Source organism: Leopardus geoffroyi, chromosome C1 (assembly GCF_018350155.1).
Source record: "Leopardus geoffroyi isolate Oge1 chromosome C1, O.geoffroyi_Oge1_pat1.0, whole genome shotgun sequence".
NCBI lineage: Eukaryota > Metazoa > Chordata > Mammalia > Carnivora > Felidae > Leopardus > Leopardus geoffroyi.
The window spans coordinates 218,930,580-218,953,116 of NC_059328.1; the positions used below are offsets into that span (position 1 = coordinate 218,930,580).

At 50.1% G+C, this 22,537-nt stretch overlaps 1 protein-coding gene across 50 annotated transcripts in view; it reads left to right on the top strand.

Annotated features, from left to right (window-relative positions):
* LRRFIP1 (LRR binding FLII interacting protein 1) overlaps positions 1–22,537 on the top strand; it is a 141,273-nt gene that overhangs the window by 110,241 nt on the left and 8,495 nt on the right. For 17 of the 50 annotated variants that reach the window (XM_045481862.1, XM_045481866.1, XM_045481864.1 and 14 more), the window contains 9 exons: positions 3,028–3,063; positions 3,480–3,605; positions 5,254–5,325; positions 7,061–7,231; positions 9,772–9,864; positions 10,990–11,082; positions 12,091–12,183; positions 14,001–14,142; positions 16,565–19,570. In XM_045481862.1, the coding sequence (XP_045337818.1) occupies positions 3,028–3,063; positions 3,480–3,605; positions 5,254–5,325; positions 7,061–7,231; positions 9,772–9,864; positions 10,990–11,082; positions 12,091–12,183; positions 14,001–14,142; positions 16,565–18,261 (2,523 nt within the window). In that variant the 3' untranslated portion in view covers positions 18,262–19,570. Of the gene's footprint in view, positions 1–3,027; positions 3,064–3,479; positions 3,606–5,253; positions 5,326–7,060; positions 7,232–9,771; positions 9,865–10,989; positions 11,083–12,090; positions 12,184–14,000; positions 14,143–16,564; positions 19,571–22,537 lie in introns of those variants that run through there. The other 33 variants (XM_045481910.1, XM_045481902.1, XM_045481904.1 and 30 more) reach the window with 8 other exon arrangements.

Genomic DNA, 22,537 nt, shown 5'->3' on the forward strand with positions numbered 1-22,537 from the left:
GGGCTGGCAAACACATGTGTCCTTTGTCACTCAGAAGCACAAAGCGGCACCCACCCTAACATGCCCACGAGAGGTGGGACGCAACGGTTAAGGGGAGACTGGCTTCCTTTTTTCCTCGCTTGGTCTCTACTCTAGACGCATCTGAAATTTCCACGTTCTGAGTTCGTCATGTGTTTTGAACAAAGGCTTTTTTAAAACTATTTTTGAACTTTTTTTAAACTAAAGAGCCAGCCGTGGTCCTAGGTGTTTTGTCTCATTTGATGTCTTGCAAATTACAAAAATAACGTTTACGTGGACGGTATCAGGTGAAACGGCACAGAACAAAGCTGTGTTAAAGACCCCCACGCCCCGGTGCACGTTCTCTCTCCTCTTTATTACAGGAAATACTAAAAACCGCGGGGCCTTCTTTTATCGGCGCAGATATTACTGTGGGTGAACAGAGGATTTCTGGTGTCTCGTGTATACGTATGCTATTTATCTGTTGCTGGTGAGTGGTCGGGAGGGATTCTACACAAACCGCAGAGCAAAAAGGCAGCAGACTTTTCAGCGGTGGCTCGACAGTCTGTTAAACTGGGCTTCGTATTCGACCAGCAGTTAAATTACCCTCCTTACCTTCATTAAAATTCGTTCTGCAGACCACCTGATTCTAGGGAATGAAGGCGTCGGGCCCGGGAGACTTAATAAACCGATTCCCCTGCAGACCAGTCGCTATATAGTCCGCTTTTCTTGAGTGATTTGAAGTTTTCAGGAAGATTTTTATTCCCAAGGGGAGAGGAGAGCCACACTTGAAATGCCAGATCATCGTAACTCAGCACATCGGCCCAGGGCTCTGTGGGGCTCTGCCAGGGACGGGGAGACAGAAGCGTCCTGAGCAAAGACCACCCCGGGATATCCGCAGTAGGCTGACGTGGCATCCGTATCTGCAAACATAATAATCGTAGGTGTACGTGTTTATACACACCAAACACGCATACCAACAAACGGCAGGTGCTGTGGCACACAGCTGGAGAGTGTGTACCCGGCCACATCAAGGAAAAGGGTACATGGGGTGGAGATTGCCTGGAAGGCTCCCGTGAGACACACAGGCTCGCGCTGGCCCCGGGAGCGCCGCCGGCTGTGGCCAAGTGGAAAGGAGAGGCCTGTGGGCAGGGGAGGACTGGAGTCCCAAAGGCCCCCACCCCCACCCACGGGGCTCACTTAACAAACTGGGAGTGAGGCCAGTCTGCTCTTTGGTCCATCCCCCTGGCCTGAGGATTGACCTCTTTGCTCACGTTTCCTCTCCTACTCTCACGACAGCAAGTAGAAGGTTCTCGCTAAAGACCCAAGGGTGGGCCTGGTGGGGGGACCAGATGTGGTCGCTTCAAGACCCTGGGGCTGAACTTGGGTCTGTTGAGCAGGAGACCCTTGATCTTGGCTGAGCTGAGAGCTGGTTCCAGAAACTACCTTTTTTTGGGTTAATCGAGTATTCTGTAGGATTCCGTGGCAGCCTCTTGGTTGTCTGGTGCGCTCTTATATTTGCTGTGTCATTTTACTGTTGGCTTTAGGTGTCCTGCCCTCGGAGAGAAGGGTGAAGGCGTGAGGGGTTTGGAGGAGAGAAGGTGGCTATTAGTGAGCCTTGCCGGCAGGGGACGGGATGGTGAGGCCGTGGGCATCCGGCCCCGTGGGGGCCCAGGGTGGGCACAAGACAGGGATCATCCGTCCTTACGAGAGATCGCTGCCTTTATTGAGGCGCCCCTGCGCCCTCAGGCTCTCCTGTGCACAGCTTCATGGTGGGCTGTTTATATGTCCACGAGCCACCCTGCCGTGGCCTCCGACCCAGCTCTGTCGGGATTCCTCAGCCTGAGTTCGGACGGTCTGTGGTGTAAGCATACAGAGTATCTGCAGAGCCCCTGATCGCCATCCGGCCTACTGAGTCAGAGCCATGGCCGTGCTCGTCATGTGCACCTGCGGTCGGCTCCCTGGAGGTCAAATTTAGGAACATCTGAGCTGCAGGAAGGAGGATCGGAGACGTGAGGGGAAAGGCATGGTTCGTTGTCAGCTTCCCCCAGAGGTTTGGACACAAGCGAGCCCCAGGTTCTCTCACCCACCGTGACCTTCCCCGTGCGCTCGCGGCAAGGAGCTCTCAACGTGCACAAAAATGAAAACAGTCGCCCTTTGTTGGGCGCTCAGCAAAGAAGGAAGTAGGAGCGGTGCCAGCCTCAGCCTGCTGACCCTGAGATACCCTTGAGGTACAGGGTCTCCCTTGGGGGTGATGCCCTGGGTCCCACTGAGACAGCATCCTGCCTGAGGAAGGGGCAGAGCGAGCTCAGGGACACCTGTAAATGGGAGACACGTAAAAGCCAAATTTGGAGGGGAGGGGGTCTCACTTTTCACCTGGCAGATTTTCCTGTGCCTTCACCCCCCTCCGCCAGCTCCCCACATCTGGGCATCAGTCCCGAGACGGTTAAACCAGAGTCCTCATGGGGACTCTGTCACTCATGAGAAGTAGGAAAACTTCCAACCAGTTCCGCTGCTTCCTTCCGCTTGGGAGACCCAGGCAGCGGGAGTCAAAACAAGGACTCTGGTCGCGTCTTCCAGCCCCAGAGGCTCCTGGTCCTGCTCTCCCTCTGTAACCATAGTAATGTGGGGGGTGGTGAGCAAGCTGGGCGCCTGTCATCCTCTCCCACATCGGGGACCGGCACGCACAACTGTGGAATCTGTGAAGGAAGCCTGTCCAGTTCATGAACGGATCCCTGATGACGAGGCTTTCCGCGGTCAGCGTGGGTGTCCTTTCGCTGTTGTGTCCGCCTGGAGATCAAGATCGGTGAAAAACCACACAGCGAAGTTCGAGCTGGCCCACCAAGCTGCCCGTGAGCCCCCGCCGTGCCCGCACCGCCTGGCAGAATCATCTCCGCGGGTGCTCGTTGGCAAAGTAGTTTTTAAATCACAAAGGAAGCTGATGTTTTATTGTTACCCGCGTGCCCCTTAAATCCCTGTTACCCGCTCAGTGATCTTAAGTGTTTAGTATTTGTCCACTTTCCTCCACAGGTTGAAGAGAGACCAGACAAAGATTTCACTGAGAAGGTAAGGAATTTCCGTAAGCCGTTACGTGGTGTCGTTGCTGAACGACGAGGGGCCTGACACGCGTGGGTGAAATGAACAAGAAAACGTGTCGGTTCATCTTTGGTAAAAACTGTGTGGCCCACCAGCCGGCATCACAGCTGTGAGGGGTCCCCAGGACTCACTTGTAGCATGTGTGTTAAACCCCACCGAGCGGCAAAGGCGTCCACCGTGGGCCCGACCATAGAGCGTAAGGTTAATCCAGGCCAATTCCCAGGCACCCACGAGGCCCCTCAAAGTGGACCTCTCTTTATCGCTTTCTGGGAGCCACGGATGATTTTCCGATTGAAAACTGAATTCAAGTGAAAGTTCCGTAACAGTAGACTCGCGAGTAATGTTGGTTTCGTCCGAAATCACATTCGATCCTTGCAACCTTGCAGGGGTCTCGGAGCCTGCCCGGCCTGTCGGCAGCCACGCTGGCCTCCCTGGGCGGGACTTCCTCCCGGAGGGGAAGCGGGGACACGTCCATCTCCATCGACACGGAGGCATCCATCAGGGAGATCAAGGTAAGGCTGCCTACCTACTTATGACCTAGAGGAACCTTTTATGAAAATCAGCCTTCAAGTCTGTATTCGTAAAGTTCCAGATCTTTCTTCTTGCTCCGGTCTCCCCTACCTGCCGTAAACACATGTTCCAGGCACCTGCAGGAAGCCACACCTGCCTGCCCCGCCCCCCCCCCCAGCAGGGCAGACAGGTGCCCGTGCCCCCGTGCCCTCCGCACCCCCTCAGCTCCCTGGGCACACCCTGGTGGGGGCCCTCGCCACACCGCACCGCGGTGCTCGGCCGCTTCTGTAGACACTCAGTCTCCATATTTTGGAATGTATTGGACACCAGATCACTCACTGCTCCCAACAACCCCACTTTCCCCTTTCGGTGTCCCCCATTCTCCGCCTAGAAGGTGCCCCTCTTTTCTATTCGTAATACGCATAACATGCTTTCAATAGATCTCATCGTTGTATCTTGGTACTTTTTTTTCCCTTCCACTGGAACATAAACATTTTTCTCTGCTGCATCCTTACCACTCAGTGCGAGGCCACCGTGAGTGTGTGTGAGAAGTGCAGTGCTGTTTGTTAAGGTAACTAGGAAGCCCAAGGTACTGGCACTCGTGTCCTCTGGAGAGCAGAGCCAAGGCCAGAGGGGGAAATGTAAAGGATCGGAATTGGCTTCGCCGATGGAAGAACTTTCTAATAATTAAAACTGGTTGGGGGGTGCCTGGGCGGCTCAGTCAGTTAAGCGTCCAGCTCTTGACTTCAGCTGACCATGATCTCATGGTTTGTGGGTTCGAGCCCCACATCAGGCTCTGCACTGACAGCACGCAGTCTGCTTGGGATTCTCTCTCTCTTTCTCTCTCTCTCTCCCTCCCTCCCTCCTCTGCTTGTGCATGCTCTCTCTCAAAATGAGTAAATTAACTTAAAAAAATGAATAAAATGCGCAAAATTATAGTAATATAGGCCTAGATTTTGTAAAATTTTGTGAAAATATCATGTGAGAGACACCTCAATTTTGATCTTTGTAGTTTTGAAATTTATTTTATTTTCCTTTCGCACTTAAGAGGAAAAAAAATGGAAAATCACTTGCTCAGATTTCCTGAATGAAGGAAACTCCCCAGAAATAGAAAATATTTAGAGAACCACTTCTCTTTTTTTTTTAATTTTTTTTAATGTTTATTTTTTTTTTGAGAGAGAGAGAGAGTGTGTGTGTGTGTGTGTGAGCAGGAGAGGGGTAGAGAGAGAGGGGGACACAGAATCCAAAGCAGGCTCCAGGCTCCGAGCTGTCGGCACAGAGCCCGACGCAGGGCTCGAACTCACAGACCGTGAGATCATGACCTGAGCCAAAGTCGGACACTTAACTGACTGAGCCACCCAGGCACCCCAATGTGTGTTTATTTATTTTTTTTTTTCGAGAGAGAGAATGAGTGGGGTAGGGGCAGAGAGAGAGGGAGACACAGAATCCGAAGCAGGCTCCGGGCTCCCAGCCATCAGCACAGAGCCTGACGCGGGGCTTGCACCTGTGAACCATGAGATCATGACCTGAGCCAAAGTCGGACGTTTAACCAAGACTGAGCCACCCAGGCGCCCAAGAACCACTTCTCTTTCTTCATGGTCACACCCCCTTTTTCCCTTGATATGATTTGCCTCTTTCGCCAATTCCTAGGAACTGAATGAGTTGAAGGACCAGATTCAGGACGTAGAAGGCAAATACATGCAGGGGTTGAAAGAGATGAAGGTACCCGTTCGTGGAAGTGTGGGCTTATGGTATTAACCCAGCTTAACCTTCGGAAATCCCAAAGACCTTCCGACCGCATGCCTGTTCCCGGGAGCCTCCGGACTGCAGAATTCCAAGCGGCAGGGACGCCGGCGTGGGCTCGCACCACGTGCATTTTGAGCGTTCTCCCAAATGCAGCTTTTGAGCCAAGACCTGAACGCCATAACCCTCAGTAGAAAAACTAACACGCTTCCTGATGCACGCTTTGTACTCACTCCCTTCCCCCCGGCGTAAGCCCAGTTCTTCCCACAGAAGTGGGCCGTCCACTTGCAGGAGGGTGTCTGGGTTTCCTTCACGTTCCGCAGCCCTAACATACAAAGAGCGCTCCCTCCGTTTGCTTCTCAAAACATCTGATGTCTGCCGATGAGGCGTTCCGTACCGCTGTGCTTTTGAAACGTCCAAATCATTTGCGTGCTGTAGAATTTCCCTAGTTGAAGCAGTGTCTGAATGGGCACCATCTTGGATTTGAGTGAATACACCCCACTTTTAGAATGTGAAATTACTGCGTTGTGCCCACCAGGAGGTATGCTTGCCACGTTCCCTGAAGGTGAGGCGGACGGTGTGGGCTGTGGTCTCCGTGGACCTAGCAGTAGATGGCAGACGTCTCCCTTCTTTCTCAGCTCCCCAGAAGGAGTCTGAGTTTAGTATCCTACGAGCACCAAACAGAGGACACGTTGGTTTTAAGGCGACTCAGTAATCACTGGCATATTTGTCAGCTCTCTTTGAAAAGAGGGGGAAATTATGACGGGCTCTCAGCGCGTGTGAAAAGGGAGTCACGGAACCAGCCGTGGAGCCACTGGTCCCACCCAAAGTCGTCGCCCTGGTTCGCACGTTGCAGGCAGCACTGGTCTCCGCGAGGCCTCTGACGGGACCTGTGGCACCGGACCGCACAGCGCCCGGCTCCCTTTAGCTCTGGTGGTTCACACCCCGGGGATTTACTCTCCCCGTTCTGGGGTCACCTGGCCCTGATCTGTGCTCTGGGATGTAAGCACTGGTCTACTCTGTGGCCTGGCCGGCACGGGTGTGAGACACAGCAGGGCCACGTTGATTTTGCAGGCCTCTTTCCCCAGAGCTGTCCTTTCAAAAGAATGCGCTCTGTCCTTCCAGCACCGACCCAGTGAGGCCTGTGTTGTTTGGTTGGTTGGCCTGTGGGTTGAAACCTAAAATTCTGCCGAATCCTTTCCCGCCTCACAAGCCCAGGCAGGGGCGGCCGGCAGCCAGCGGTGGGTGTTCTGTTCTCTCCACCATCACGCACCGGCTCTTTCCTGGGTTCTGGGCACATTTCTTGAGTGATTCCTTCAGAAACCTGTTGAGGGCCCCAAGCCGCCACAGCAGGTGCCCCTGAGTGATGAGGTCAGAGGCAGGAGGCCTGCCCGCGCTCAGAGCCTCCTCATCGTGTGTCTCCCTTGCGCTGATGGCCGTGGAAGCCATCTTCCTCCCAGACGCAATTGAGAGCCAACTCTCTGAGTTAATAGCTGATGTTCTGAGTGGCTAATAACCGATTTGACCAAAGTGAAAAGGGGGGAATTTCTGTGCGTTTGAAATGATCCTGTATTTCTTCTCCTGGTTCATTTGCCCTAAGATTAGGGCTGGATTTTGTTTGTTTGTTTTGTTGTTGTTGTTTTCAAAGACCACTCAACTCATCTCCCTTTTGTTTTCTTACTATGATCTCAAAAACGTGACATGGTTTCCGCAGGACTCGCTGGCGGAAGTTGAGGAGAAATACAAAAAGGCAATGGTTTCCAACGCTCAGCTTGACAATGAAAAGACGAACTTCATGTACCAGGTTGACACATTAAAGGACATGTTGCTGGAGCTCGAAGAACAGCTGGCTGAGTCCAGGCGGCAGTACGAAGAGAAGAACAAAGTGAGCTTCCGTGTGAGAGAGGATGGTGGAATGTGTGCGTTTGGGATAATGGCGCGTATGTGGAGTGTGTGTGTGTGTTCATGTGTATGTGTGTTTGCACGTACGAGTTTTTTTAGTTTATTTTTACTTTTTAAAATTTATTTATTTTGAGAGAGAATGCATGCACCAGTGGAGCAGGGCCAGACACAGAGGGCGAGAGAGAATCCCAAGCAGGCTCCACACTGTGAACACAGAGCCTGACTCGGGGCTCGAACTCAAAAATCCATGAGATCATGACCGGAGCTAAACTCGAGAGCTGGGCGCTTAACCGACTGAGCCACCCAGCAGCCCCTGTGATCATCTTTTTCTTTTTTGTTTTTCTTTTTACTTGAAAAAAAATTTTTTTTATGTTTGTTCATTTTTGAAAGACAGAGAGAGACAGAGCACAAGCAGGGGTGAGGCGGAGAGAGAGGGGGACACAGAATCTGAAGCAGGCTCCAGGCTCTGAGCTGTCAGCACAGAGCCTGACGCAGGGCTCGAACTCACCAACTGGGAGATCGTGACCTGAGCCCAGGTCGGACGCTCAACCGACTGAGCCACCCAGGCGCCCCTGATCGTCTTTTTTTTAATGATGGTCCTCCACTTGTCCAGGAAGCCCAGACATCTGAGAATACAAATGCCATGCTCTTTGCTGAGGGATTTGCAGTAATATTAAAATTAATTATTATAATTATAGTATTAATATTAGTATCATGCACAACTTCAGTCTGTAAACTAGAGACAATTTTACTGGGAGATTATTTGTGTGTTTGCATGTAAGATAAAGTCATAACCATGAAAAAAACATGCCTATAAAAACCAGCATGTTTGAATGGTCATAAATGGAGGCTTTAAGATGTTTCTGTGGGGGCGCCTGGCTGGCTCAGTCGGTAGAGTGTTTGACTCTTGATCTTGGGGTCCTGAGTTTGAGCCCCACATTGGGTATAGAGATTACTTAATAATAAAATCTTTAAAAATTGTTTTTCTATTAAACTACATTTCTGGATTTTTATTTTGTTACCTCTTATCACCGACAAGAAATTGTAGATATCAAATCTTTTAAGAAAACGATATTTATTTTCTACTGATTGGAGAAAGTTACAGTTACTCTATTTAAGGATTAAATACTTTCATTAAGCTAAATTAAGTTAATTTATGATACCAGCAAAAAGTCTGAGCCTGTGTTGAAATTAATGACAAAAGACTAATTAGATGTTCTTTGTGGAACATAAAGTAAGGAATACTTGTTTTTCAGATTTTTAGGAATTATTTGGTCTGTCAACCCCTGGGATGTTGTCTGATTTTTCAGAGTTGCTGAGATAAGCAAAATTTATGTTGTGTGTGTCCCTATCTTTTCTTTTTAACTAACTCTGTACCCTAAATCCCAAGGGTCAAAACCAAGCTGCCATTAACACCTCAAAGGTCTCCTTCTTTGACTGCTATAGAATTGATTTAGAAGCTAAAGAAGAATTTTATTTATGAAGTCTCTGGGAGCGAGACTCTGAAACAAAGGAGAAACTTTCCATGAGACCCGCTGCCCTGTTGGAATATAGGAGCAGAGAGAACGTTCTGGGCCCCATGTGTGGGGGAGGACACACTAATGCCTTCTAAGTACCCCTAGGATGTCCTCACTTAGGCATCAGGAAGTAGACCAAGAACCCCCAAATCTAATTCCAGAGAATTTGGATGAATCTGGAATGTTGTCCCAAGCTGGGGAGCAGGGACCGAGCAGAGCCCCCAAAAGGCAGGCCCTTGTCACAGCTAGGAGGGTACGGGGACCCTCGGACTTCAGAAAGTGGGCGAGCAGTGATGCCAGGGTGAGAAGTGAAGGTCATGTACCTTCCAGAATAACCCCTCACCGACCTAGGAGATGGACCCTGCTGTCCCCTAAGCCGTCGGCTGTCAGTTGGATACCAAACCGTCCTCAGGGACCGTGCAGCGTCTAAGCTTCTCGGGAACCTCAGAGGAGCGTGCTGCCGGGTCCCTGGGGTGAGGGCGGGGTCGGACTGGGCGATCTTCGTGCTCCCCACCTTTTCCTGTTTTGTCCCTGGGGTGGGGGCCCCGGAGTACAGAGTTGGCCATCCACTTAGTTAGATACGCTTGCCAAAGTAGACCATGTCTACACCCCTTTTGGTCCCCAGGGTTCCTTGTTGAATTTCAAAATCGGGGAGAGTTCCCTCCGATGTCCGTGGCACAGCCACCCCCCCGCACGGACAGCCTGGGCTGCGGCAGCCCCCCCGGGGAAGGGGCCCCTCCTGGGCCCTGCCGGCCCGCGAAGTGTCAGGGGGCACCTGTCAGATGCACCGGGTCCTCGGGGAGAGCTCACGGTAAACCAGAAAGTGCAGAGAAGCGGGCTCACGTCGCTAAAAGGCCTTGAAAGCTGTGACGGCGGGCACGGTAACAGGTAGTCTGTTCCAAGGTCAGTTAAGTCGTGGGAGCGCGGACTAGGAAGAAAGTGCGTTCGCACCACCACGTGCACGGTCAGTCTTTTCCTCCCCGGTCGGTCTTTTCCTCCCTCGTAGGAGTTCGAGAGGGAGAAGCACGCCCACAGCGTCCTGCAGTTCCAGTTTGCCGAAGTTAAGGAGGCCCTGAAGCAACGAGAAGAGATGCTGGAGGTGGGTAGCCCTTCCCGGTCTTCTCTTCTCTGTGTGGCTTAGGAGGGCGTTGTGGGTGCATTATGAAAGTGAACCGTTGTCTCGAAAATCGAGAGTTCAGGCTAATTCTTCATCATGCCTCGCCTAAGGAGAACAGTCCCCTTTGCTGGTGAAGATTTTCATTCCTTTTTGTTTGTTTGTTTGTTTAACGTTCACTTATTTTGAGAGAGGGAGAGCGCATGTGTATGCGTGAGCAGGCAAGGGGCAGAGACAGAGACTCCCAGGCAGGCTCCGCATTCAGCACAGAGCCCGACGCTGCGGGGCTCAGTCTCACGAGCTGTGAGATCGTACATGACCTGAGCGGGACGCTTAACCGACAGAGCCACCCAGGCACCCCGAAGGTTTTCACCTTTGGTGGCTTTGCGTTTGTTTTGGGAGGTGTGACAGAATGATGGCCCCCTACGAGGTCCTCGTCCTGATTCCTGGGATCTGTGGATGTGACACCTTACCCAGCCCAAGGGACATTGCAGGTGTGATTAAGTTAAGGGCCTTGTGATGGAGAATTGACCCTAAATTATCTGGGGGCCCGGTGTTGTCACAGGGAGGCAGGAGAGTCAAAGGCAGCAGCGGGGAGGGAGCAGAGGCTGGTGCCTAGGGAGGAAGGGCCGTGAGCCAAGGAACACGGCGGCCTCTGGAAGCTGAAAAGAAGGGGAGGGTACAGCTTCTCTCCTAGAGCCTCCGAAGAGAGTCCAGACCTGCCCTCACCGTAACTCCAGGGCGTAAGACTCATTGTGGACCCCTGAGTTCCAGAACTCGAAGAGAATAAACCCGTGTTGTTTTTAAGCTGCTGAATTTGCGGTAACGTGTTACATTCGCAACAGGAAACCGATACAGGCTTGGTTCTAATTTTTTAACCTGATCAGAACTTTAGTGCCTCTCAGAATTTCCCCCAGGCAGGATTTCCGTCTGCGCTCCGGCAGCTGGGGACGAGGCGGAGGAAAAGGCTCCTGCGTGTAGAGAGACAGGTCGAATCAGGGCTGATACCTGCTCCCTGGGGCTCCCTGGGGGTCAGAGCTCCCCAGCCCACCCTTTGTCTTCTCGCTTAACCCTTTATCTGCTTTCTTTCTATCTGTTCCTATCCTTCAGGAAATCCGACAGCTACAGCAGAAGCAGGCGAGTTATATCAGGGACATTTCTGACCTTCAGGAGACAATAGAGTGGAAAGACAAGAAGATAGGGGTAGGACTCCCACGTCTGTGCAACTGTTCACACGGGCAGTCCGCTAGCAGATACAGTGCTTTGGGTCTTCGGTTTGCAGAAACCCTTGCATGAGCGTGCATGTGGCCCCAGGTGACACCAGGTAGTAATACAGAGAACGCACTGGCTTACTCAAGCTGCCGTTAACTCTGAACCTGAAGCTGACTTCCGGGACGGGGGGGTGGGCATGTCGTGGACACTCACCGGGCTCTCTGCCTGCACGGAGCAGGCCGGCAGCACGCTGAGATGTAAGGAGCGAGGAAGGCACGCTGGGGCAGTTGGACGTGCGAAGGCTCCGGCCTCCTGGAGCCAGTCTCTGTCTGGCGTTTTCCGGGCTTTTCTGAAAGGCATTTGAGGAATCGCAAGGCGGAGGGCGCTGTGCCCACCTATCCCCACCTTGAAATGTGCCCCTGGAGGCCTCAGGCCCCCTCCCCCCCAGCCCTCTCTTAATGACAAAAGCAGCCCACCTGCCTTTAGGCGTGATGAGTAGGAAGGAACCCGCTTAGGGTAACCGCCGTGCTTCCCGATGACAGCCGTCTTCCAGAACCTGGCGCCCTCCACGGCGCCAGCGTGGGTCTCCGAGGTGGGAACACACCGTCCGTGCGCGTGCTTCGCGAGGCCGTCCCTGTTGTCCCTTCCGTCTCCCCTTCCACGCTCGCTCTGGACGTGGAGCGCGTGCGTCTGCTCCAGGACCACGTGGTGTGCATCGGGGACAACAAACGCCGAGCGGCGGTGGACAGAAATAGGATACAGGAGCCTCCAAATGTTAATGCCCTTAAAGGGAGCGTGAGGCGCCATTTCTCGGCTGGCGTAAATCCCCGAGGAGCTTATTCTTGGCGTTTTGTCTGTATCTTTAAGCGTATCCTACACAACGCCTTAACCCTGTTGGTGTTTTATGCAGCAGAAGCCTCCTTATTCCCGCTTCAGTCACCTGCTCACCCGTGCGAATCTTCTCTCTCTCTCTCTCTCTCTCTCTCTGCTCACACTCAGGCTTTAGAGAGGCAGAAAGAGTTCTTTGATTCCATAAGGAGTGACCGAGATGATCTTAGAGAGGAAGTAGTCATGCTGAAAGAGGAATTGAAGGTATGAAGCCAAAGTAGAGTTAAAAACGAAAAAACCCGCGTGACAGCGGGTTCCGGGGTGCTCAACAATGACTGCGTGTGCGAACTGGTGTTGGTTAATTTTGTGTCATTGGTTTTAGTTGTGTTTGTTTGTTCTTGGGGTTTTTTTTCTTTTAATGTTTATTTTTGCGAGAGACAGAGACAGAGAGAGAGAGACAGAGGGAGAGGGGCAGAGTGCTAGTGAGGGAGGGGCAGAGAGAGAGGGAGACACAGAACCCGAAGCAGCCTCCAGGCTCCGAGCTGTCAGCACAGAGCCCCGACGCGGGGCTCGAACCCGTGAACCCGGAGATCATGACCTGAGCCGGAGTCCGGCGCTTCACCGACTGAGCCACCCAGGCGCCCCTGATTTTAGTCCTAGTAATTACAAATCTTAGGTTCACTGACACTGAAGACACACATCCAATGAGCACAGGTTCCCTCGGGTCTGTTTACAAGCATATCTGATCCCAAAAGCAACTCTGATTTCCAGGAATTTTTTGGATCTTTGTCTCACAATCATTAATAAATTCTCCAGGACATTACTCAAAGTTAGAGAACGTATGTGTTTCTTTTTATTGAAGACTCAAGTTTAAGGACTTCTCCAGCTGAACAGTGGTGCAGGTGAGGCCGACACTAACTAGACTTTGAGACCCAGTGGTTTGAGGAAAGTCCCACGTCCTGTTTGGGCCAAGTGAAGGGGTCTTCAGCTGCTGGCTGGACACTGAGTTAAGAAAAACGGGCTCCGGCTGGGCTGTTAGCATTGTAGGAGACAGTGTTGGGAGAGGGTATGGCCATGGCCAGTTCCTACATCGGCGGTGGAAACACGTCAGTGTCGGCTGCTTATATTCAGGGGTCAAGGCCACAGCGGTCAACCAGAGGGAACAGGTTCCTATCACTGCTCCTCCCAGGGCTGTGAGCCCGGCACAGGGGCTGCCTCTAAGCTCGGGGAGACAGCCGGGGGCAGCAGGAGTGGTGAGTGAGTCTGAGATCCCTGGTGAAGTGCGCAGCCTGGAGCTGCTGAGCGTTAACTGGTTTTAGAGTGTTTGGCTGTGTGGTGAACGTGGATGATATTTCCTTTGAGTATAGCCGATGTTCCAGCCACTTAATTCCTTCTTCAGCACGAATTGTACTTATTCCTTTCAGAAGACGCACATAACCTCTTTCTTTATCTCTGTCTCTCTTTTTAAAGAATGCACCCAGGTTTTTTTTTTTTTTTTTTTTTAATTTTTTTTTTTTTCAACGTTTATTTATTTTTGGGACAGAGAGAGACAGAGCATGAACGGGGGAGGGGCAGAGAGAGAGGGAGACACAGAATCGGAAACAGGCTCCAGGCTCTGAGCCATCAGCCCAGAGCCCGACGTGGGGCTCGAATTCACGGACCGCGAGATCGTGACCTGGCTGAAGTCGGACGCTTAACCGACTGTGCCACCCAGGCGCCCCGCACCCAGGGTTTTAAAAGTGAGGTCACTTGACGGTGATTTGCTCGATGCCCTCCTTCGTGGCAGCCTGCGGGCCACTACGTGTAGTTACAAGGGATGCCTGTTAAAAGTGTCTGGTCACCAGCACATTAAGGCATGGGATTGGTTGGTGCATGTAAGAAAGAGGCGGCCCTTGGAGGAAGATGTCCCAGATTTGTGTGTGTTGATAGAATGCTTCTGAGCGTGGTGTCTGCTGCTTCTCTGACTCTGTGGAAGTTTCTGGGCTTCGTGGAAAAAACAGTTTCTTTTTAATTATTATTAACAAAACAGAGTTTAACCTAGTATCAGTCAGCGAGTATTACGAGTCTGTTTTTGTCCCCAGAAACACGGAATAGTCCTCAATTCAGAGATCACTACCAATGGAGAGACTTCCGACACCCTAAATAACGTTGGACACCGAGGTCCTACCAAGATAACAAAAGAAGAGTTAAATGCTCTCAAGACGATGGGGGACGGGACGCTAGGTAAGTGCCGATTCTCCTTTGCGTTCTTGTATCTTCCGGTCAGCATTGGTGCACCTTCCATGCATTATTAGAATTGGCGTAATCATCACTGATCAATTAACCATCACCCAGCATGCCATGCGTTCTGTCACTTCATGGGAGTTTCCTTGCCGAGCGGTGCGATCACCCACGTGTGTTTTCTGGCACGCATCTCTGTGCTCACCACCGATGGCTGAAGAATACATTTCTCTTGCTTCTCAAAGCCACCAAGCGAAACTGGGAAACACAAGGAAGATCGTCTTGAACTTAAGGGACCGTTTGGGCAGTACTGTTTGCCTCTCCTCAGATATGTGCCAAGTACGGCTTTTAACTTACTCCGTTGCAGATTTCTTGAAAGGTCAGAACAGCCAAGGCTGTAGAGCGAGTGAGTGAGTTAGTTAACGCTGTTTACAAGAACTGCACATTCTACCCACCATCCATTCGGTGTTTTGAGGCCATGAGGTGCCCGCGGATGGCAGCTTGGGGCTTGTGACATACAGTCTGGTTGCCATTCTCAAGCTACCACTCAGGTGCCCTAGGTGAGGGGCAAAGGGCAGGGAACGAGGCGGACAGGCAGCCCCAGGCTGGTAGAGGGGGTGGGAGGGACAAGACAGACAGGCAGCCCCAGGCTGGAGGGTCAGAGTGGGAGTTGGACCTTTATCAACAGGAGTCTGACTGTGCCTTCCCCTTTGTCAGAGGTGCTGTCCCTCTGTAGGTCACATTTTGTTTTCTGAAAGAATGTAAATTGGGAAACCCAACAGACAGTAAGAATATTTGCTGCAGTTTGCAAACACCTGCAAAGATTCACCCGTTGAGATTTGTCATAATATTTGGCTTTTGGATAAGCTTTCGGAATCTGGTGTGCAGCCTTCGGAATCCGGCCAGCAGATATGGCCTCCTTGTCACTTAGGACCAGCTGTGCCCCTGCTTTTTACAGTGAGGCCGCAGTACAGCCAGGGCCCGTGACTTTGAGTTCCACGTGGAAGCTTTCATCCTACTGCCTTATTCATGGAAATGTAGACACCTGTAGGCCTGCGCTTCTCAAGGCTCGCTTCCTAGGGAGAGTATCTCCGTTACCTTTACAACGTAATGCGTGTATGCTACACGCGTACAGCGCCTTGTGTATAAGTTGCTGAAAGGAGAAAAATGGGTTGGTTTCCATCATACCTTTATATTAGCTCTGTGAGCAGCTGGGAATTTGATCCCGCTGCTCTCGTTCAAACATACATTTTATAAATCTTCGTTCACCATTTAGGACACCAACCCATAAAGAACCAGACATATCACTTTTATCAGTGAGCTCCAAATGTTTTTTGACCGCAAATCCCCATCAGTAAAGAATTACGGGAACTTCCCAATATGTATATTTTTAATCTGCATATCTACAAATGTATCCGCAAATATGCATATATACATGTACACGTACTATTTTATCAATGCAAAGTGTGTGTTATAAAACCTGTGCCCTGATAGACATCTTTAAAGGGTGAAGCAAAACTACCAGAAGTCCTACTAATGTTCCCATTTTGTCTGGGGTGAGTGGGCCCACTGTGGAGACCACAGTGGTAGAAAATTATCAGGCTTTCACTTCATAGCAACGTGGCATCTAATACGCCGGGGGTGTGTTTGTTTGGAGAATCTAAACTGTAAGCGTTCATTCCAGAGTAGTAACGTGGTTTTTTTAGTTCGTAATTCTTCAGTTGGTGAATAACTGATCGTTAATTAAGTGGTCATCTTGCCCTTGAGTGTTGGCCTCTGCTGAAACACCCCCCAGTCCGTTAGGGAACGAAGCAGGGGTGTGTCAGGCACAGGCTGCTTTCTCAGAAACACAGTAATTAGATGGTGGGGGGTTGATTTCCTTTTACCTCATGTGAGCTATTTCAGAAGTATCTCCCTTAGGACTGACCAAAGGTTGCATTTCTTCAGGTGAATTGCAGGTTTCAGATGACTCGAAGGGGGTTTTAGAGCCACATGATGTGCAGTGCAGGTGGACAGCTGAGGAAGTAGGAGTAGCCCAGATGCGTGTTTGGAAATGAGAAGCGGGAACGGGGACTGGAGGTCATTCTTAAGCCCCTCATTTGGGATTGTTTGGCTGCCTGACCCAGAGCTCTATTTGTTAAACCTTAACGGCACCCTTTGAAAACCAGTTCACACAAGATGGCACCAGCCGCCACTCTTGCCTTGAAGATGGCGGCAGTGGCCCTCGCTGATCGGATGTTGGCTGACGCAGTGGCTGCTTGGCCGCACGGAACTGGCAAAGGCTTCTGTTTCGTGTGATTCTCTGGCGATTCTCTCTCCTTAGGAACGGGGCCGGGTGGGAGAGAGAACACGTGTTTACGCTGTAAAATGTGTTAAGCGGTCGCCACCTCACGGGGTCCCTTCCATTTTCTCAATGGTCTTTTAGGAAGAGCCAGTGAAGTGGAGGTGAAAAGCGAAATTGTGGAGAATGTGGGGGAAAAAGGAGTGTTGCAGAATACTGAACAAGAACAGCACACAGAGGACCCAGCACGGGAGCGTGCGGACACAGAGGTGTTCCATGCTGGCGGAAATGCCGAGGACCAGACAGCCTCTGAAGACAGGGCCCCCTCACTGGGAGTCTTAGCAGATGGTCCAGAGGAGGAACCCGTTCCAAGCCAGAGTCTAGAGAATGCTTCCTTTCTTGAAATCATGGAGCAGGTTGAGTCCACACCAGACGACAGGACTGGGGCTTCTCTTGAGCGGTCCGACTGCTTGGGTGAATTAGATGGTGGCATCCCAGGTCCTGTGACTGAGCAGGACAGTTACAATGCCTTGGATATCAACAACCAAAGTAAAGAATCTGCAGAAACACAGGAAGATTTGAAAATCTTGGGAGAGGGTAGCACAGAGCCATGTCAAGAATCTGCATCTCCACAAACACCTGAAATTGGAGAGCTGGGCAGTGTAGACATGAGGGAGCGAGGTGGGAGCCCCACAGAGGGTGTGGTGGAGGCAGGGCCAAGGGGGCTTGGGGAGCAGGTGGGCACAGTAGCCTCCAGACCTCCGAGGTATAACAGTGACACCGTGAGTGATGATGAAAAGTACGCGGTAGATGTCCCCACCGAGTTGGACCCGAGCTCAGGGCATGACCTAGAGAAAGAGCCCGCCACGCAGGAAGTTGCTGAGCCCAGGGAGCTCCCAGTTCAGAGCACAGCGGTAGGTGAGGAGAGTGATGAAAAGGAGGACCAGGAAAGGGGGCCGAGGGACGAGAAACCGATCCAGACGGAAGTGCGGAACGTCCCTTGTTGTCCAGCAGCCAAAAGCAGTCCTCAGGGAGCAACGGATCTAGGTGTGGCAGACACAGAAAGCGAGCCCCCAGATACGAAAGAACCCGAGGAAGAAAAGAATGACCAACAGGGAGAGGCATTGGATTCATCCCAGAAGAAGACGAAGAACAAGAAGAAGAAAAACAAGAAGAAAAAACCACTGGCGGCTATGGAGACCCTGAAAGACGTTAAGAAAGAGTTAACGTTTCAGAACCCAGACTTAAGTGAGGTTAAGGAAGAAGAGCAGGTAAAATTTACTGACGAAAAACCAGTTGTAGAAGCACAAGGTGAGGTCACTGAAAGCCCAGAAAAGGAAAGTGTAGCAGGAAGCAGTGAAAATGCTGATGGTCCAGAAAATCCTAAAATTGAGTCGGATGAAAAACTTAACCAAGAAGATGAGGACGTAAACACTAAAGCGGGGAAAGAAGCAGCCGATGGCGACACATTGGGGTCGGGAGATGACACAGCCCAGTCATCAGGCGCGATGAAGGAGCCAGATGAAGCCGTTCTAAAAGATGGCGCCGAACAAGATGGCGCCACCCACAGCATTCCAGAACCAGGGAGTGCAGAAGCGTCCGGCGGCACCCTGCTGGAGAATGAAAGCCCCCTCGAGGACACCGACGATGCGTCTCACACGGGAAGCACAGAGCCGCAGGAGATGACGGAATGTGCCAGTCAGGTAGCCCGGAAGGTTGTAGAGGATGAGGATGACCTAGCACCCGCAGGAGAGTTGGGAGCCTCCGATTCAGAAAGCAAAGACCAGCCGAGAGGCGGAAGCGAGAAGGGCAAAAGCAAAGAGGACTGCACCCTGTCGTAAGTGGAGTTGAGGCTGGCTGTAGAGGGGCCAAGGACTGCACAGTAGGTCCAGCTGTCAGAGGCTCATCTGCTCTTAACACTGGTGAGGCTCCTAAAACGTCCCCCGTTGATTCAGACGCACCATGTGACAGTCAACCACCGAGCTGTCTACCACGTTGAGTTATAGACTGTTACTTGGGGACGGATACTTCCTCGCTAAGCCCGTCACCCCGATTAGAAAGAAAGACACGCTTGTAATCAGTATGCGTTCCAACTGAGAGCACTCCAGTTGTGTCTCTCATAACACTTCGTATTTCTGCTTAAATTCCACCTAAAGCTATTTAGCACTTGCCTTAGGCTGATACTCTTGACCAAATCTGTCGGCATACAGTTGACCAAATGGCATTCTGAGACTTCCGTATTGTAAGTACAGTGATATTTACATTGATTTGTCGCATTCAAACGTGTGCTTTCATACTTGATTTTGATGTGTACGTTATGACCTAGGAGGTATTTTATTTTAAAAGGAAATAAAGGGCCAAATAGCGTATAGGTCACTGAGTGATAAGATTTGCACCTTAGGACAGTAATGCATCATGTTAGGGATCTAAGAAAGCACTGGGAGATCTCCCTTCCCTTTACCGCATTTAAATATTTTGTCTCAAACCAGTAACCTTTTGACCTTATTGTTAATGATATCTGAATTTGTTTTATAGATTTTGACCTCACTCTGTGCTGATCATGTACCAAAGCCATTTTATACGAAGATTTTTTTTTTTTTTTTTAATTTGTTTCTGGAAGAGACGTACATTGAAATTGTATTTCCTAATGCGGTATTTGGCGGGGGGGACCATTTCTAAAATTTTTTAGGTTTTCTTAACCTTAAAATTACTTCTCTTTCTATTTGTCTAAGTGTTACTCCATCCAAAAGGTGACCATTTTTGTGCAAACTGCTCATTGGACTGTAACAGGATATTTTAAATAGAGAATCACTTTTGGTGTTTTGGTATAAATATTTTCCTTTGCTGTTTCTCAGTATATTCTTATTGGAAAATTCCTGATTTGATCTTCCTGAAGGAAATCTATCTTTTCTATACAAGGAAGCCTTTTAAAAAGTATTGTAAAGTTAAATAAAAAATATTGTGAAATGTTAAAATTACAAAGGACTGTACATGATGAATGCTGTTGACACTTTATGAGATTATATGAATTCATGTCACTGTTACAAGATATAATTGAGTGCAAAAAAAAAGACCAGAACCTCAATAAAATTTGAGGCAAGTGTGTTATTATGTAACTGAAATAAAAAAAACCAACATTTTATAATTTGACAAGCCTGTGACTCCAGTCTTTGGCCTACTTGAATTCTGACTGCCTAAATATAGTCTTAAAAGTAGTACCTACTTCTGGACTGCTGATTCCCAGTCGGCCTTGTGCGAAGGACTCATGCTTGATGCTCTTGGTCAGTAATGAATCAACTTCTCTCCGGGCCCCTAGGCCAGGGCCAGTGTTGGACCTTCCTGGGGAGAATTGAGAAGATCTTCCCTCATAGACTCCCCTGTGATCTGTGAGTCTGGTGAGGAACCCCATTCTGTTAAGGAAGCTCTCCATTCTGTTACTGTGTTGACCCATCCCAACACTTAGAATGTTTTGAAGAATATGGTGGAAATAAACATTGACTCTTCCTGTGTAAGTATCCTGAAGTCGGGGACTGATAAGCCCTCTCCACCTGTGCCAGCTACGTGGACAAATGCAAGGCTTGCCAGAGACTCAAGTCCAAGGGCTGCAAAGAACTTGAAAGGGGGTCGGCGGCTGCCTGTAACTTCAGCAAAGCCGCATCCACCCTGGAATGCACGTTTGCGAGCCGTTCTCTCGTTCCTACTTCCAAAGGCCCCTGGGGAGGTGATTCGACAACCAAACTCACTAAATGGTGAGATCATCCAACCATTTTAAGGGCTTTCTTGCCTCTGTTACTCAACAGCATACGTAAGGGCACTGTGGCATGCTTCATACCCCTCAGACCAGCTGTCCAGGGGTCTCGATCATCCACTCACTCATTTAAGTAATGGACTTTTTGATCACTTCATATCCGGAAGGCACTGTGCCGGTAGACAGGCAGATACGACCCAGCTCCTAGTGGACGGGGACAGCTGAGAATCAGCAAGTGAGCAAAGAAAGAAGAAAGGGATTCTGAACAGCCAACCCATTTCTTGATAATCTAAGAGCCTTCAGTGTGAACATCAGTGACCCTGTTCCAAGGGGGAAATGACATCGTGGCACAGCGATTGATGTCCACAGGAAGGCCCTTAAAATTACCAAGAAATCGTTACCGTAGGTATATTCAGGTCAGGAATGCACAGAGGCATATGAGGCAATTTGGAAAGATTCCGAGTCAAAAGATTGACTCAGAAAAGAATGGAAAGTCTACCTGTCAGCCCCATCCCCAGAGCATCCCAGGCCCCTGAGATTTCAGTGTGATCCAGAACAGAGGAAAGCGCTGATCACTGATACCTTAAATCAAAAAACGAGAATATTTACCAGCCCCAAACCAGAACATACCACTGTATGTAAAATGGAACTCTTCCTTCAAAAGCATAATTAAGTGTAATTATGAGTATATACAGAAAACAGGGAAAGGTAACAGAATTTTGAATTATGGGCTATTACGACAGAGGCTGAGAATCAATAAATTTTTTTTCAAGAGTTTTTAGGAATGAGATGTATTGCCCTGAGTCTTGGTGAACAGAAAACCTGAACATTTACGTTTCCACGGTCACGAGGACCCTGGAGTGTTGGGTTCCGGGAGTTCACACAGATAGACTCCTCTCCTAGGAGACCACCTTGTACAGCACGCCATCGAAACAAGGAACACCTCAGTGAGATTCGTTCCAAATGTCCAGGCTCCGGAAGGAGAGGAAGGGGTGTTTGTGCCTGTGTTATGTTAGACTATATGCTTATTCAGTGTGATGATTGTATATAGTGAAAGCCGTGTCTTTTAGGAGCAAGGCTTTCACTCACTCTTTCCTTTTCATTCTATCCACTGTGCCTTTTACAGCAAGGCTTACATTTTTTTCAAGATGTGAATGACCTCGGTGGTGGCTGATGTATACAGTTCCCATCTGTACAGACCTCTTGGGCCTGTGAACAGGGGGAAAGACCTGTCCCTGTTCTTCCTTTTGCCGGAAGGAGAGGCTCTCTTGGAGGGGCCAGGGGGAGGCTGGCCCCGGGGACGATGAAAACTGTCCACGTGGGTTATAGTCCCAACTAAGTCAGTGCGAGGCAGGAGTGGATTCCTTGAGAGACCTCAGCCTCCTGCTCACTCTCTTCGCAAATGCAGAGGGGAGGTGGCTTGTCCTCTGCTATGGGGAGAGGAGGCCTGAGGCCCACAACGGCTGAAATTAATCCCCACAAGGGAAATTATGCTCCCGGTCGTGTATTATTATCCCCCCTGCCACCCCGTCTTCGTTTGCTCTCTGAAAATGGAATCGGAACCCGCTCTCTTGAGCTGTGGGCCAGATCCAGGCAAAGCAGCACAGAGGAGGAGGGCTCGGGGACAGTGGTGGCTGCCGGTGGTCGACAAGGCTGTACCTGGACAGATGGGGTGATGATGTGCAGGCCAGAAGAATGACCAAGGAGAACAGGGGTTCAGAGACTTCCGGAGTGGTCTGCGCTGGCTGCCCCCTGTCCCGAGACCTTGTCACTCTGAGTGTTTCTCATTTCACGGGTCTCTTAACTTGTGTACCGGAAAGCTTATTGGAGTTTAATACAGAAAAACCCAGCTTTTTAAAAAAAATGGAGACCTTTTAATAGCCAACTCATTTTGACTTCTCCGTTTAAGAGAAAAGTCTGAAGTTGAAACACCGTGACTTCGTTTTCTTTGATGCCTGGTTTCTAAAAGCTGCAATTGTGGTCTTGAAATGAATGGTTTACATCTATTTGTAACTGAGTATTATGGGCCAACGATGAGCGGTGACACTTGGTAAATACAGGGTAAAGGTGGGTGTGCGGTACTCTGGTTAAGGATTCCGGTAAGCATACCGACGATGCCCCACCGTGCAATCAACAAACCAGGCTTGGTTTTTAAACCTGCAAAAAAAACTGTGGAACTGCAAAAAGCTGTTTCATCTTCTTCATACCAAATTAATTTGCTCCTTTCTCTCTTCCGTTCTCTTCGAACAATTTAGTTTTTAAACTTCCTCTCCAATTCTGCTTCCAAACTTTTCTTCCTTGAAAGTTTACTTCTCTGTTTCCATATTCTCGCCATAAGAGTGAAGGTCACGTTACCCTTATTTTTTGTT